This window comes from Euprymna scolopes, chromosome 19, assembly GCF_053919585.1.
Source record: "Euprymna scolopes isolate OS-2025 chromosome 19, ASM5391958v1, whole genome shotgun sequence".
Lineage (NCBI taxonomy): Eukaryota > Metazoa > Mollusca > Cephalopoda > Sepiida > Sepiolidae > Euprymna > Euprymna scolopes.
The window spans coordinates 19,404,863-19,421,263 of NC_136500.1; the positions used below are offsets into that span (position 1 = coordinate 19,404,863).

The 16,401-nt window shown below is 35.6% G+C and overlaps 1 protein-coding gene across 2 annotated transcripts in view; it reads left to right on the forward strand.

The window, feature by feature from the left end:
• LOC145303465 (protocadherin-11 X-linked-like) overlaps nt 1–16,401 on the forward strand; it is a 50,724-nt gene that overhangs the window by 16,934 nt on the left and 17,389 nt on the right. Inside the window, exon 2 of one of the 2 annotated variants that reach the window (XM_080144805.1) lies at nt 13,337–15,994. In XM_080144805.1, coding sequence (XP_080000931.1) covers nt 13,343–15,994 — 2,652 coding nt within the window. In that variant the 5' untranslated portion in view covers nt 13,337–13,342. Of the gene's footprint in view, nt 1–13,332; nt 15,995–16,401 lie in introns of both variants that reach the window. The other variant, XM_080144804.1, reaches the window with a different exon arrangement.

The following is a 16,401-nucleotide window of genomic DNA, read 5'->3' on the forward strand; positions in this document are numbered from 1 at the left end:
GTTTCAGCCAACTATTCCTCTGGCCTTCATCAGGTGGTAACCGCGACAGATAGGAACTTCGAATCTCCTAACTGCATGTGGTGAGACGACAACTACGGATGGCAGTGATTGCTGAAAATGCAGTTAGGAAATTTGAAGTTCCTATCCGTCACGGTTCCCACCTGACGAAGACCAGAGGAATAGTTGTCCGAAACGTCATGAAACAACAATTAATAAAGATGAGAATAATAGTCCGCAATAAATAAATTAATAGACATTTTTATATTTACTGAAATTCCAGTTTCTTCAAATGATACGGTGGTTGACTTTTAAGGAGTTTATTTTGGATGAATTTTCATCCTAGAAACATTACCAGAGTTCTTAATACCAAGTTAGCAACTTAACAATTTAGCAACTAACGCGGCTGCTAGTGCAGCATTCTTATATAGGTTTCTGTATGGAATTTTGTTGATTATTTCAGATTGTTCAAAAAAAATGTTCTACTTTCTTTATTAGAGCTATTTCCCCTTTGATCGCTATAACACCCCCCCCCTTTAAGTAAAATGCTTGTAGTATGTTTGATTTGTATCTACTTGTAAAGTTAAAGTTAGTTTGTGCCTTCCTTGCACCCTTCGGGATGTACCTTTCTTCTCAAACTTGCTTTGTTTACTGCATGTTGCTTGAACACTTTGAGGTAATTTAAATGTGTCTAGTAAAATATTTAATGGAATGATTGTGTTGTTTGATTGTCTCTTTGGAAGATATGAATGATGAAGTTTATTTGCATGTCTGACCCAAAAAGATTATTGTACATCCATATCATAGATTACATTACCAGAACGACGTACTATGTGACCTTGTGTCCATTTTTCTTTACCATTGTGGTGTGGTAATCTTTTGCCAATACAGGTTGTCCTGGTAGGAATTGACCTTGCTCCATGATGGCGATTGAATTGGTTTTCCATCATCCTGTTTTCCTTGAGAAAATTATTTGATAATGGACGAATAGTATCCATTGGTATACATATTTTTCTGTTCATCAGTTCGACAACAGGAGACTTTTTTTCCATTTGGGCAATTTGGATTTGGAGTAGATCTGTTGCTACTTAGGAATGTTTCTATGATCTCTCGAGTAGTTCCTTCGCCTTTTAGCTTCAAGAGTGCTCGTTTAAATATGTCAACAAAACGTTCAGCTTGGCCATTTGATTTTAGATAGAGAGGTGGAGATCTGAGATGCTCTATACTGTGTTGTTTACAGAAGTCAGAAAATTTTGCTGAGGTAAATGCAGTACCATTATCAGAAACTAAGATATCAGGAATGCCCAATCTGCTGAAAATTTCTTGTAGTTTATTTACAGTTTCATTTGATGTAGTATGATTTATCCGGAAGACTTCTGGTCACTTACTGTCAGCATCAACTAATATTAAGCAATGTTGTCCATTAACTGGTTCTGAAAAGTCCATATGCATTCATGACCAAGGCATTTCTGGTGTAGGCGATGCATGCAATGTTGTTTTCCAAAATTTTGCAACCAGTTGACATTTGGCACAACTTTTTGCAAGTTCCTCTAATTGTCTGTCCATTTTGTCCAATACACATAGCCACGTGCCAAGGCTTTCAACCGATTAATTCCCTGATGTCCATAGTGAAATTGCTTGAGAACTCTGTTCTGGAGTTTGAATGGGACAACACGTTCTTCAAAAAGAAGTATTCCATTGATCTCGAATAAAGATCTTCCCTGAAAAAATGGTCAAAGTTGCTGGTTAGTGCATGATTTTTGCCAACTTATGAGATGAACATGTCAAACTTTCTGTAATAATGGATTTGCGGCTGTAGCCTCCTGGATCATGTCTGAAGCCATAGGTAGCGATCTCACTGTAGAAACAAGTGCAGAGAACTTCAGGTTCCATAGATATTGCAGCGATGACTGATAAAAAAAGTCTTAATCTAAAAGCATAGTTGTCCATCTTTGTAAGCGGTTTGCTATATAAATTGGAATTCCTTTCCTGAAACCAAAAATACTTATCGTGATCAGAAGAAAATGATGGCCATATAGCATTTTGTGAAATTTCTTTGCCACATAGATAATTGCTAGGGCTTCTTTCTTAATTTGGTTACACTTTCATTCAGTAGGTGTTGCGTGTGCAATAGCTTTTTCGCTTCCATCAGGAAAAATATGTGATATTACTGCTTGGACTCCATAGTCTGAAGCATCCGTCATGACAGTAATGTCTAATGGTGGATTGTAGTGTGTCAGCAATAGATCAGAACTGTTTTGAAGAAGTGTTTTTTCTCAAATGATTCTTTGCATGTGCTTGATCAATTCCATTTGGTATCTTTTTTGTAAAAGATTATTCAGAGGCCCCCATAACTTGTGCAGTTCAGGTAAGAAAGAACTATAATGACTTACAAGGCCCAGAAAGGATCGTGGTGTTGCAACATCCTTAGGAGCTGTCATGTGCTTTATTGCCTGAGTATTGTCCGGATTTGGTTTTCGGCCATTTTTGTCAAATATGAATACAAGGCATTTCACAGAAGTTTAGAAGAATTTGCATTTATCTGATCTTAAGAGAAATCCATATTGTTGAATTCGATCTAGCACAGAAGTAAGACGATGCAGGTTCCTCTTGGGATGTGCCTGTAACGATAATATCAATGTAGGCGAAAACTCTTGGCAATTCTGTGAGAATTGTATTCATAGTTTGGTGTAATATTGCTGGAGCTGACTTGACCCTAAATGTAAGGCGGTTAAATTGAAATAATTTATTGTGAGTGTTGATATTGAGAAGATTTTTGGAATCTTCATCAAATTCCATTCGTAGATATGCATCTGCAAGGTCCAGTTTTGCAAAACAAGTTCCATCGCTGAATTTTGAGAACAGATCTTCCGATGCCCGTAAGTGGATACTGATGTGTCTCCAGTCTATCATTTAGTCCGCACATAGGCATAATTTGCATATTTGAAAATAGGTGCCACCCAGGATGAGTAATTTGTAGGTTGGATTACTCCTCATTGAGGACAATTCAATTCTTTTTCTGCTATAGCTAAAGCTGCGCATGGTACAGGACGCTTTGGTCTAAAGACTGGTTTTGCATTTGCCTTCAGTTTTAAAGTCACTTTAACTTTAGAACAACATCCATGACCTTCTTGAAAAAACATTGCTGAACTTTACTTTGTTCTTGAAATGTGTGTTCAGCATCTGCTGCAGTATTAATAATAAGAGAATTGAAAATTGAGCCGATCAAGTTCTTCAATAAAATCCAAACCAAGAAGATTCAGGGTTTCCTTTAAAATAAACATGGCATGTTGACTCATCAGTTAGTTGTGTCTAGTTTCCCGATCCACCATGAGTCACAAACAACATGAGTTGTCTTCTTAAGAGTTGGTTTTCCCAACAACTCCCATGTTGGACGTGAAATTAAAATAATATCCGAAGCGGAATCGAACTGAAAGTTCACTGGCTTGTTGCTTATCTCAACAGGTATATATTTTCTCCGAGCTTCAAAATTTACCTTGAAAGTGGCAAAAATTGAATTCGATGTGGCTTTCTGGAAACGTCCTGGCGTTTTTCTATGGTTTTTACCTCTTGGCTGTGTAGTATTCATCCTGGAAATGTTGCGGTTATTTTTACCACAAAATCCGTCCTTGTGCCCAATGTTGACATGTGTCTCTTTTAGATGAGTAAAAACGAGCATAGTGCATCTCTCCATATGACCAACAGGATGTTGGAGGCTTCTGTTTATTTCCAGTCAAGGATTTATCTACCGATTTGATGTTGTTTGAAACCGATGGGCTTTGTAGTTGTACCACTGTTGTCTCATTTTACATTTATTAGTTGTTCACATTGTGGTTATAATTTGTACCATCATTTCTCTTTCTTTTTCAAATATAGACAGTAGATGTGTGCATATTTCCACATCTTCTGGAGATTGTAATCCTGTGATGAAAACGAGGCATTCAAATTGATCCTCTGTCTGCGATTTCAGCCGAAAATTTGCGTATTGTAGATTAACAATCTCAGAATATTTGACAAAATCGTTTGTAGCATTTTTCTTTAATTTTAAACAGTTGTAACGAATATTAAATAAAGATGCTGACTCACCAAAAATGTCTGATTGCTGTGCTATCGTTTCATCAAATATGAAATCTCCTGTTTTTTTGGGTTTTTTTTTTTTTCGGAAAGATGTAATTTGAATATCTTTCATGTCCTGCTGTGCTTATGAAGTAATAAATGTACTTTCCATGAATTATCCATGGATACAAACTCGTGTTGAAAGGTATCCTTCCATCATCCATACCAAGTAGTAAAGGTCTGCTTTAAATCCAGATTGAATGAAAAAGCCATTATTGTTCTTGCTATGGTGTCCAGAGAAATTAATTTCGGTGTGTCCATTAATTGTTTTTGAAAATATGCCGTTAAAGTTTCAAATTATTTTGAGTTTTTAAAAATTCTTCTTGCTGGTTTCACAAAATTAAAAAAAAAAAAGTTTTGGATCCATGACGTAAATGATTCCGTTTTTGTTTTCTTTTCATTTGTGCACAAAATTTTCTCCCCCCCCCCCCCCCCCGTTTGTTTGCAAAAAAAAATTGTTTCTTTTTCCTGTGTTCACACAAAAAAAAAAAAAAAATTATTGTGGAAAAAGATTTTTTTTTCGTGTGTCCACAAAAGAAATTGTCTAAAAAGTATCTGTTTTTCGTATGTACATAAAAAATGCTGTGGAAAAGGATCTTTTTTTCTTTTGTGTGTTCACAAGAAATTATTGTGCAAAAGATTTTTTCCCGTTTGTGCAGAAAAGAATCTTTAACCGAAGATAGCAAATAAAGTTGTTTATTGATATAGAATGAAACTCCATTGTGTTGTCCCTTATTCTATATATTTTGGTGAACCCGACATGATATGAACACGCCACCATCATTTCTATATTTATAAACAACTTTATTTGCTATCTTCGTTAGTAGAGTGTACAAGAGAGAAACGGGTTAGTAGGTTGAAGTGTTCTTATGCAGAGATAGAATTAATAAAATGCCGGCTGGTTAAAGAAGAGAATAGTTCAGTCCACACGTGTTTATGGGTAGTAGCCGTCGGTACAAAGAAAACCAGTTAAAAGAGAAAGAAAGGGCAAAGTCTTCAATGTATTAATGTGTTGGCGTGCGTGAGTGTGAGTTGTATGTTTTTTAGCATGACAAAGAATGTTCATGTGGGTACCGCACATGGAAATAAATGGGAGTTTGAAGAGAGCCATAGCTAGCTTGTGGTACTCACATTCGGCCCGGGAGTGAAGTCCCAGGCGATGTGTGCTTCAGAGCAAAGACACGAGAAAGAGGATTAAAGGTTTGTGATTTCGCCTTTTATGTACTCGGTCACATGATTGAGAACTGGCTTGTGATTGGATAAGCCAGGGAGAAATGGATTTCAAATTTCGAAGTTGTGAGAAGTAGCTCCTGCCTGTGATGTAATGGGTGTTGGCTGCTATATCTTTGTTTGCCATCGCTTTCTCAATGCCCTTATCCAGTAGTCTCTTAACTTCTTACGACCAAAGGAGGTTGTTTAATTCTCTCCTACTGCAAGAACTTAGACATCAGGGTCGGAAAGTGGATTGAGACGTCAGCGCGCAAGAGTAGGGGCACTCTGAGCGGCAAAAAAATGTACCTGGAAAGCCCCGTTGACATTCCCGTATGAGGGTGCTTCAGGCGATTAGCTATAAACTAATCCCTTCTCAAAGAGAGAAGGCAAAGCCTGGGAGGGTGAACCTCTTAAAACTGCACATAATTACCACCACAAAATCAACAGGGACAGAATCAATAAAGAAATGTTGATTTTGGGGACCAAGGAAGGGAAACAAATAATGACAATAAATGGCCCAATTATGTTAGCAGCTGAAAAGAATAAGTTTAGCATGACTCAGTGTCAACCTGCATTTGTAATCGTTCAATGCACAAGTCGTGATCGTCCGCTGTTGTCTTTGTCCGAATTCAGAGCTTGATTTCGACCCTGGTTGTAGTGTCAATTATTTGGTATCGGTCACTGCTGTAACAAAAGGATTTTGCTAACTTTTGTTTTGTGATCAAATTATTTTGTGAAACTAGAATTTAAAAAAAGAATGCCTAATGTGTTGAAATTTCCATTATTTCCTGTTTGGTTCTGATATCTCAATGTACGTGATCGGTAATCTCTCAAGTTCCACTATGCAAAATTAATGACAACACTAAAGTCACGTGATCCATTGCTAACCCATCGAAAGAACCATCCGTTTTCTTTTGTTGTCTTTCTTCTTCTTCATCTATATATGATTCTCATCCGAATGACATTATTCATGCTGTTGTCATCAAGGGAGTTTAGCTGCAAAGTATTTCCACCGAAATATATTCGCCCCTTCATTCATATTCAATGGAAGAACACGTAAAATACTTACAACTGTTTTTTTTTTTTTTTGACAGATGCGCACGTGGTAGATTAGAAATTAATGTGCAAGACGAAACCGAGCTGAAATAAGCTAGCCTTTTCCTTTATTTCTTCGTTCAGCTTACTCTTTCCTTTTCACTTCTTTCATGACAATCTGGTGACGAATTTTTACATCGAGACGCGATTCGACCGAACGCTGAAATGCAAATGGCTTCAATAGCTATCCTTTTTCTTTTTCTGTTTCGTTGGCATTCGTTCTCCTTGTCACTTCCAAAAGCAAGTTAGTTTTCACAAGGACGTGTTAACTCAAAATATTTTCAACCAATCAGAATCGTTTTAAACCCAAAAAAGTAACAACTCTGTGTCAAATTAACCAACCCTACAAAACAGTGACTTGGTAGACTGAGATCAGAGTTCTACCATGATGACACCTGCGGCATATCTTGAGTCACGGACGCTTGTCCTAGAAAACCCGATTGGATCGCCTCACGCTAACATTCTTTTAAGCCTGCTGCTGTCCAGTTAACTCAGCTATTCAGATAGTAAACTCTTGCACACACACACACACACACACACACACACACACACACACACGCACACACACACATATTAGGTTGGTGCAAAAATAATGTCGTTTGTATATATACAGTAGCGTCCAAAACTAAAGGACAAAATTAAAACCTAATATTTGTTAGAAATAACAACTGTGAAAAGCTGAAATTTTGACAACTGGTAATCGTTATCATCCATAATAACATACTAAAATTTGAATCATTTGCAAAGGATAGAAAAAGAATTATAACAATTGTTTATTTCTTTTTTTCAAAATAGGAACGTCCAAAAGTAAGGGACAAAATTGAGAAAAACAATGTAAACAGTATGCTATATTCAAATTTTTTGATTTCCTCTAAAGAATAAGTCTTACTTAGTCATTTGTAAACGTTGCATCAGCCGGCACCATGGTGAAATGCCAAAAACTTGATCACTCTGTGAGACAAGCTATTGTGAAGCTACACAAGGAAAAGCACACCATTAGAGAGATTTCAGAGAAAGTGAAACGTTCCAAGAGTGTTGTAGGCAGAGTTTTTAAATCCTACAATGATACTGGCAAAATAGTGCTTTTAAAACCGGCAGGCCCTGCAAAACTTCGGCAAGAGAAGACCAAATAATGTAGACAATGTCATTAAAGGACCGTTTTAAGTATTGCTTAAAAATTAAAAGGGTTATGAATAGTACCTCATGTGTTAATGTGTCAAGACAGACTGTTTCTAGACAACTGCAAAAAAAAATAGGGCTGTTTAATCGAACCTCAGGGAAGAAACAACTTGTTAGTTTGAAGAAAAAAAAAAGAAAAGAGTAAAGTTTGCAAACAGGTATGTAATTTGGGCAAAAGTACTTTGTAGTGATGAAAGCAAGTTTAATTTATTTGGAAATGATGAAAAAAAAAAACAATGTAAAGAGACGTATTGGTGAAAGATTAAGTGCAAAGTGTACTAAGAAAGCTGTCAAATTTGGGAGTGGAAGCGTCATGGTATTTGTAATGTTTTCAAGCCAAGGTACAACGCCTCTTGTCCAGTTACAAACTTGTGTAAATGCGCAGATCTATAAAAACATTGTTCAAGATCATGTTGTGCCAATCATACAGAATTCAGGTTTCGGTAGGGCTACCTTTATGTAAGATAATGCCCATGTCACAAGGCAAAAGTGGTAATGAGTTACCTTAGCAAGCAAGGTTTCGAAATCATGGATTGGCCACCGCAAAGTCCTAACTTAAATCCAATAGAAAATCTTTGAAAGACCTTGAGAGTGAAAGTTATGGAAAGAAATCCCACTAACATGGAGGATTTGTGGGTTAAGCATCAAGAAGAATGGTCTAAAATTAGTATCGAGGATTGTCAAGAACTGATTCGTTCTTGTAGTTGAAGATGTGCAGCTGTCATTGAGAGCAAGGGCTCATTTACTAAATATTGATTGTACGTGTATTTTTATTGTTTTTTAGCTGTTTACATTGTTTTTCTTAATTTTGTCCCTTTTGGATGTTCCTATTTTGAAAAAATCCTTATAATTCTTTTTCTATCCTTTGCAAATGATTCAAATTTTAGTATGTTATTTTGGATGATAACGACTACCAGTTGTCAAAATTTCAGCTTTTCACAGTTGTTATTTCTCACAAATATTAGGTTTTAAAATTTTGTCCCTTACTTTGAGACGCTACAGTAGTTGAACGTCAAAAGGCGACATTATTTTGCACCAACCTCTGACAGACGTTAAAAAAACATTTTAAAAAATGCTTAAATTTCAACAGTATTTCTCACGTTTTTTTTCTTCTCTCTCTTCTTTTTCTTCCCAGATCTTTATTATTTATATTTATGTTTCGGAAGTAGAGTGAAAAGCACATCTTATTTTTCTTTTATTAATATTATTGGGATCTTTTCTTTTTTTCCTTGTACACATTTTTGTGAATTATTCCATGGATTTCTGCCTTTGGATTATTATGGACCATCTTCTTCCAATTACGGGATTTCCTTGGATTTTACTTGTACAAATGGAAATTCTTTTAACTTTATTGAAGTTTTACATTTGGATTTTAGCGTCACTGGATTTTTTATCTTCCACCAGACTATCCATTCATGTGTAATCACCTTTTTCTTTACCATATTCCCTCTGCTTAACTTATTTTGTTTTCAAGTAAGATCTTTGACTTACTTGTTGTTTCATCAAATACTTCTGCATGCAAAATCCGATCCCGCATTTTGCTAATTCCTACCCTCTGATGAGAAGGAAAGTATTTCTTCGAAACTCCGCGGATTAAGGACTATCCATATTTCTAGTGTTTCCTTTTCAGATTAAATATGTTTTTAACTCATTTCAAAGTGTTTTTTAACATTTTATTAACTGTTTGCTCATATATATATATATATATATATATATATATATATATATATATATATATATATATATATATATATAAGAGCAAGTAGTTAATAAAACATGTTAAAAACACTTTGAAAAAGAGTTAAAAATCATAATTTGAAAAGGAAACACTAAATAAATGGATAGTCCTTAATCCGCGGAGTTTCGAAGAAATACTTTCCTTCTCATTAGAGGGTAGGATTTAGCATAATGCAGGATCGGATTTTGCTTTTATTTCATATATATATATATATATATATATATATATATATATATATATATATATATATATATATATATATATATATATATATACTGACACACAACGGAACTTTGAAACGAACTTTCTGACGCTATGACCTATATTTATTAAAAAAAAAATGTAAAACTTCTCAACAAACTTTCATCTTTCAAATTATGCTTATTTATAAAATTATTGATAAAAATATATTTTGTCGTTAACGTGTTCTCTCGTTTCATTTCACTAATCCGGTTGTTGAGTAGGCTATTGACCCATTCATAGCATTCATATTTTTTCTCCGTCTTTTTCATTCGGCAATTTAACTATTGATTGTTAGCGTTGTTCTTTACACTTTTCTAAGACGTTATGGTCGTAAAAAAAAATGCACTGTGTGAAGTCAGGCGTGGCACTACACGCATAGACCGCTTAAGGGTTTTCCCTTAAAAATAGCTTCAAAACAATTGAATGCATGAAAACAAATTTTCTGATATGATCTTAAGAAAGATTTCGGTTAATTTCTTTTTCTTTCTTTCTACTTTAACAATAATTATATCTGACGCCATTGTTGTTTTTAATGGCGCAATACTGATTAGATAGATTTCATTGCCGATCTGTTTGATTAGGAACGATTAATTTTGATTTGAATTTTTCTTTTCTCGACTGTTTTTATACATTCTTTAGATTTTTTTTGATTTTTTTTAGCCCATCATTTGGTTCTAGCTGATGGTGAGGCATCCTCCCGGATACAAGACATTCACCTGCTATCTTATGCATTTCAAAATCTTTTAAGATTCCAACCATCCCTTTAGGTGTGCGTGTTTGTATTTCTCTTGCACTTTGTTCACTGGGTATATTTGCCAGGTAGTTTTTGGAAATTATTTTTTTCGTGAGTCCATTTGATTGGAGCATAGAGTGATTAGGCACAGAAAATGGTTCATTTGTCGCTTGCTGCAGTTGAAAAATGCTGAAAAAAATACGTACACACGACACGCTAGACGGAGAGAAAGGATAACATTGTCTTAAATTAAACAATAATATAGAAAAGTCTTTGCAAAACTAATTGTGTTTGCGGCTTAAGAAATTCAACTATATATATATATATATATATATATATATATATATATATATATATATATATATATACTAGCAAAAGTACCCGTCGTTGACTGGGTTCAAAAACAGCCTACAGAAAATGGACTCTGATTTATGAAAGTATGATAGGTTATGAAAAGGAAGGGTTGTAACTTTGGGTTGAATTTGGGGGTATCAAAACCAAAGCAAAATATGATGAAAGTAAAAATTAATATAGATAAAACCCATAATTTATTATACCACACCTGTTCACACTGAAACACTTATCACAATATTCTGTGGATCTATATTAAAAAACCTTGTTAAACTTTGTGACATATTTCCATTCTATGGAGGTCAGGTGTGAACGAATATCCCATAATTTTATTATACCATATTTCTTCAAACTGAAACATAATTATCAAAGTATACTTACGCAGATAGATATAAAAAGTCTTTATTAAAGTTTGTGCCTATTTCCATTCTATGGAGGCCAGGCGCGAACGCAGACCCACAATTTTATTATACCATTCCTATTTAAGTTAAAACATACTTATCAAAGTATTCTTATGTACATCTATATCAAAAACACTTGTAAACGTTTTTTTTTTTTTTAATTTTTAAATTTTTTATTTCCATACTTTGTGGACCAGGCACGAGCGCAGACCCCACAATTTTAATGAACCACCGTTCTGCCGGATCAAACATACCCATTCCTGTGTCTCGATACATCTTCTATCATTATATGTAATCAGGTTTTTTAAAATAGTCAACCATATAGGAACCTATTCGTGACAACACACACACACACACATACACGCACACACACACGCACACACATTCAGCTTTATATTATATATATATATATATATATGTTCATATATATATATGTATATATATATATGTTCATATATATATATATACATATATACATATATATACATATATATACACATATGTATATATACATATATATATATATATATATATACACACACACACACACACACACACATATATATTTAAATATATATGAATAAAAAATCAATACGAAAAATATATGAATGTTTATATCTTTTCTGTATTTATTTCCTATGTGTTGACGTGTAGGAATACAAAAAGTCTTTTGAAAAAACCAAGAATGTTTCCTTCAAAAAGCACATTATTTTCGACCGATCCTTCGATCTTCCTCAGTGTGAATGATAGAAAATATGAGTGAGCGGGAAGAGTTAGCAGCGGGGGGAGGGGCACAGATATAGCCATTAAGGTAAAGATCTATTTGAATATGACCCTTCCAGCATTTTCGACTTGGAATGGCCAGCAACTTGTGTGGCCTTTATTCAAAACCAAGTCCTTCAACGCCGCCCCACGAACACACTCGTATATGTGAACATACATGTATATACACTCGCGCACTACCACAAATGCTTCTTCACGTACATATACATACACAGGATACGCGCATTCATTTTTATGGACGTGTTCACATATACAGCTGAAGATTGATGAGTAGATGTAGATGATAAGCAAAGTGGGTGCGAATTCGAAAATCTTTCCCAAGAATTTGAACTTATGTATTTATTGTGGGTCTAGGTTGTCTGGATTGTCTGCACGTACGCACCCACCCATCCACCCACCCGTTTATTTATTTTTTGAAACGCTACTGTAGATTTCGTTAATTGATATATACAAACATATAATGCTGGAAAAAATAAATAAAACGAAGTAAAATAACTAAATAAACGGAGGATATTCTTTTGATCATTTATTAATTTTTTCTATTCTTGTTCAAACATATATGTGTGTGTGTGTGTGTGTGTGTGTGTGTGTGTGTGTGTGTGTGTGTGTGTGTGTGTGTTCAGATTCGAGTTGTCACATTCGAATCAAAGAGTCTTCTTACTTCTTGACTGGACGGGGGCCCATTCAAAAAGGAGGAAGAATAAGGATGTTTTTTTGTTTTTGTTTTTTTTATCCAACACAACAAAATTAAGTGCCTGTTGGTGGATCGATTGAATAGGGCTTTCTCAGAATAGGAGGAGTGGACAAGAAAATAATTATTTTAGGAGAGAAAGACACTTTCAATAAAATCGTATTGTCTTCTGTAATTGCTTATTGTAACGCCGCTGCACAAAGTCTGTTCTTTCTCTGCTCGAATCTAACAAATAGGTTATGATATAACGAATCACTTCTCTTTTCCCCATAAATAATTCTCTTCTTAGCATCCTTCCTATTCAAAAAAAAAATGTCCTGTTCGATTGGGCAAGGCGATTCTCCTTAACCAATCAGTAGATACCCTATTTGTCAGGTTGAATGCATAAAAAATAAAATAATAAACTTATTCTTCTTCGTCAACAAGTATGAAAACCTCTTCTTTGAATGCGACTATCTAACTTTGGACATTATAAGGGCCGTTTACGTTCTTGAACGTAAAAGAGCTTGCTTTACTATAGTTGGACTTCTGAAGTCGTAAACACAGTTAGTTTTGCAAGGATTATTTTATTATTGTTTAAATTAATAATACAATGTATATATTATCCTCATCTCATTCTTTGGACCTTGAAATGACATTTTTTTTAATTTCCTTAAATCAAGTGGCTTGATGCCTTGGCTGAAGCGGTTTCCATATAAAATAACGTAATATATTCGAGAAATCTGTGTGAGATTTGTTTAGGCTAAAACAATTTTTTTTTCATTCTAACTTGATTTTTCTTTTTAATTTTTAGCTAGAAAACAATGCTGGTTCCATTAATTGTTCTTCTTCAACTTCTATGCGGTTGCGTCTGCTCGGATCTGATGTACAATGTTGAAGAAGGGACACCTGTTGGCACCTACGTTGGAGACATTGAAACAGATTCCTCCGTTATGGACTCTGTTGCCAGCAAAGATCGTAATCTGATTCGCTTCAGCCAAATGCAACAGACAGCAATCAGTTTCTTTAAAATAATCGAAACAACAGGTAAATTGTACACGGCACAAGAAATCGACGCCGAAGCCATCTGCGAGCAAGACAAGGATTGTCACAAAGTGATCGAAGTCGTAGTGCGAAAAAGGGAACTGTTTCTAAAATTATTGATCATCAAGATAAACATCATAGATATTAACGATAACAAACCTGAATTTCCAAGCAACGAAATAAAGACTGAGTTTGTTGAAAATAAATCTGACTTAAAAGCAAGTTTACCCAACGCTGTCGATAAAGATATCAATCCAAAAAATTCCAAAATTAGTTATTTTCTGAAAGACACCGTAAATGGTATTTTCCAGATTCAGACAAACCCACTGAGTCTTGCTTTAGAGAAGAAACTTGACCGCGAACAACAACATTCCTATAATCTCCAAGTTGTCGCAAAAGATCAGAGCTTCCCGTATAAAGAAAGCATTTTAAATGTCCACGTATCTGTTAGAGATGTGAACGATAATGCCCCAGTATTCAGCCGCCCTTTTTACAATGGTTCTACTGAAAACGAAGCCCAGGAACTGATACCGATCGTTACCGTCCAGGCCAAAGATTCCGATGAAGGAATCAACGGGGAAGTTTCGTATTATATAAGCGCTAAAACCTCAGATTTACATCGGGCGAATTTTATAATCGATAAAAAATCAGGAAATATTTTTCTTCAAAAGAAAATCATGATGCCACACAGTTCGCCGATTCAGCTCATCGTCGAAGCCAAAGACAGTGCCATAGCATTTTTAAAATCAAACGCAACCGTACAAATTAACATTGTTCATACGAAAAACAACCCTCCCCTGATTAGGCTTAATTTTGTATCAAGCACCTCAAAGGACTCTGCAGAGATTTTGGAAGGGGCTCATATTGGCAGCGTCATTGCTTACTTAAAGGCTATCGACGTCGACAGGGGTCTAAATGGCGAGGTAACATGCAGCCTTGAGAATGACGACATTCAACTACATCAGTTGGGAGAAAGCATCTACACCGTCGTTGTGAAGGAGGAGATTGATCGTGAAAGGATTACGCATTACAATATTCTTGTCAGCTGCCAAGACAAGGGAAGTCCTCCGCTCACGAGCGAAAGGGCTATTATGATCCGCGTTAAAGATGTCAACGATAACAGCCCTTACTTTCCACTTTCACACTACACTGTGTCTCTCCAAGAAAATAACGAGGTGGGATTACCCATTGCGCATGTGTCGGCGCTTGACATCGATATTGGTCCCAACGCGCAACTTAAATACTTTCTAGGACCGGAAGTGTCATCAATGTTCACCATCGACGAACAGACTGGAATAATCAGTGTTCAAAAAGTATTTGACCGGGAGAAAACAGCATTGATCGAGTTTCATGTTTTCGCGAAAGATATGGGGAAAACATCATTAACCGGAAGTACACTGATGTCGGTAAAGATCTTGGATATTAATGATGTGTTCCCTTCTGTTTCGGTTAAACAATTTCAGTTCAAAGTTAATGAGAATCTCCCATCAAATTCCTCCGTAGGTCGAATCCACGCTACTGATTCCGATTTGGGTCTTGGTGCACAACTAAAATTCTCTCTGTTGCACAGGGACAGTTACTTTCCTTTCACTATTAACGATTCCGGATCTATAACGACAACGGGAGCTTTAGATTATGAAAGAAAAAACATATACCAATTCCAGGTAGCTATTAGTGACAACGGAATACCTCCTCTAAAGACTGTGGTCAATGCGATCATTGAGATCATTGACATGAACGATAATGCACCAACGTTTGTCTTTCCAAGTCAGAAGCATTTAAGCCTGTCGACCCGTTATACTCAGTCCACGAAAAACAACATCACCATGTTAAGAGCCACCGATAAAGACAGTGGGTTGAATGCTTTTTTGAAATATAGAATTGTTTCCGGTAACCACAAACAATTATTTGACCTAAATATTTATTCCGGCGTGATTGCATTTCAACGTCCTGCTGTCCAGTCAGATTACGGCAGGTACAATTTGGAATGTATGGTGGAAGACAGTGGATCCCCAGCTCTGTCAGCAAGCGTCTATGTTTCCATACTTCTTTTGGCAATGAACGATACAAGGCAGAACGTGGTTCTTCAGCCTACGGCACCAAAAGAACCAACCCAAGATTCTCTTCTCGTTATTGTTTTAGTGGTTGTAACACTTTTTGTCGTGGCTGCTGTCATTGGCATCATTTGGTATATTCGTAGAAACGACCGAAGAAAAATGGACGGTTCCATGCTTATGAAACAGGCAGCAAAATATGGCCGCAAAATGACTGTATGTGAATCCTTGCCACCGGACGTTGCTACAGAAATTTGGAAAGATCTTGGAAAATTCAGAAGTAATGTAATTAAGGGCTCAAATTTGTCTCCAGAAGATGAAGCTGAATTGGAAGCAAGCGGGGAAGTTCCTGAATGTACCGTTGAATATGTAATCGGGGTAAGTGATTATCTGTTATTAATATTTTCTTGTGTACAACTCTTCCGAAACTGAAAATTAATTATTATTATTAGCGGCAATCGAAAGAGCACAAGAGCTGGAATCAGTTATTCTTAAAAGCAATTCATGACAAGATGAGCAAGCATACATTTACTTTTTAAAATACGACAGGTTTCTTTGTCATTTGATATAGAGAGTTCATGTGGACCTACTAGAGATAAAGAATGTGTAGTGTGGTTTCTTGCTTTGGTAATGGCCATCTTGAGAAGCCATCTTGGAGTGTCTTTTTGCATAGCCAAAAACCCACTAACATTTAATATGATTTCGGGTATAAATGTCATTGTTTTAGCGAAGGAAGAAAATTAATATATATATATATATATATATAGATAGATAGATAGATAGAT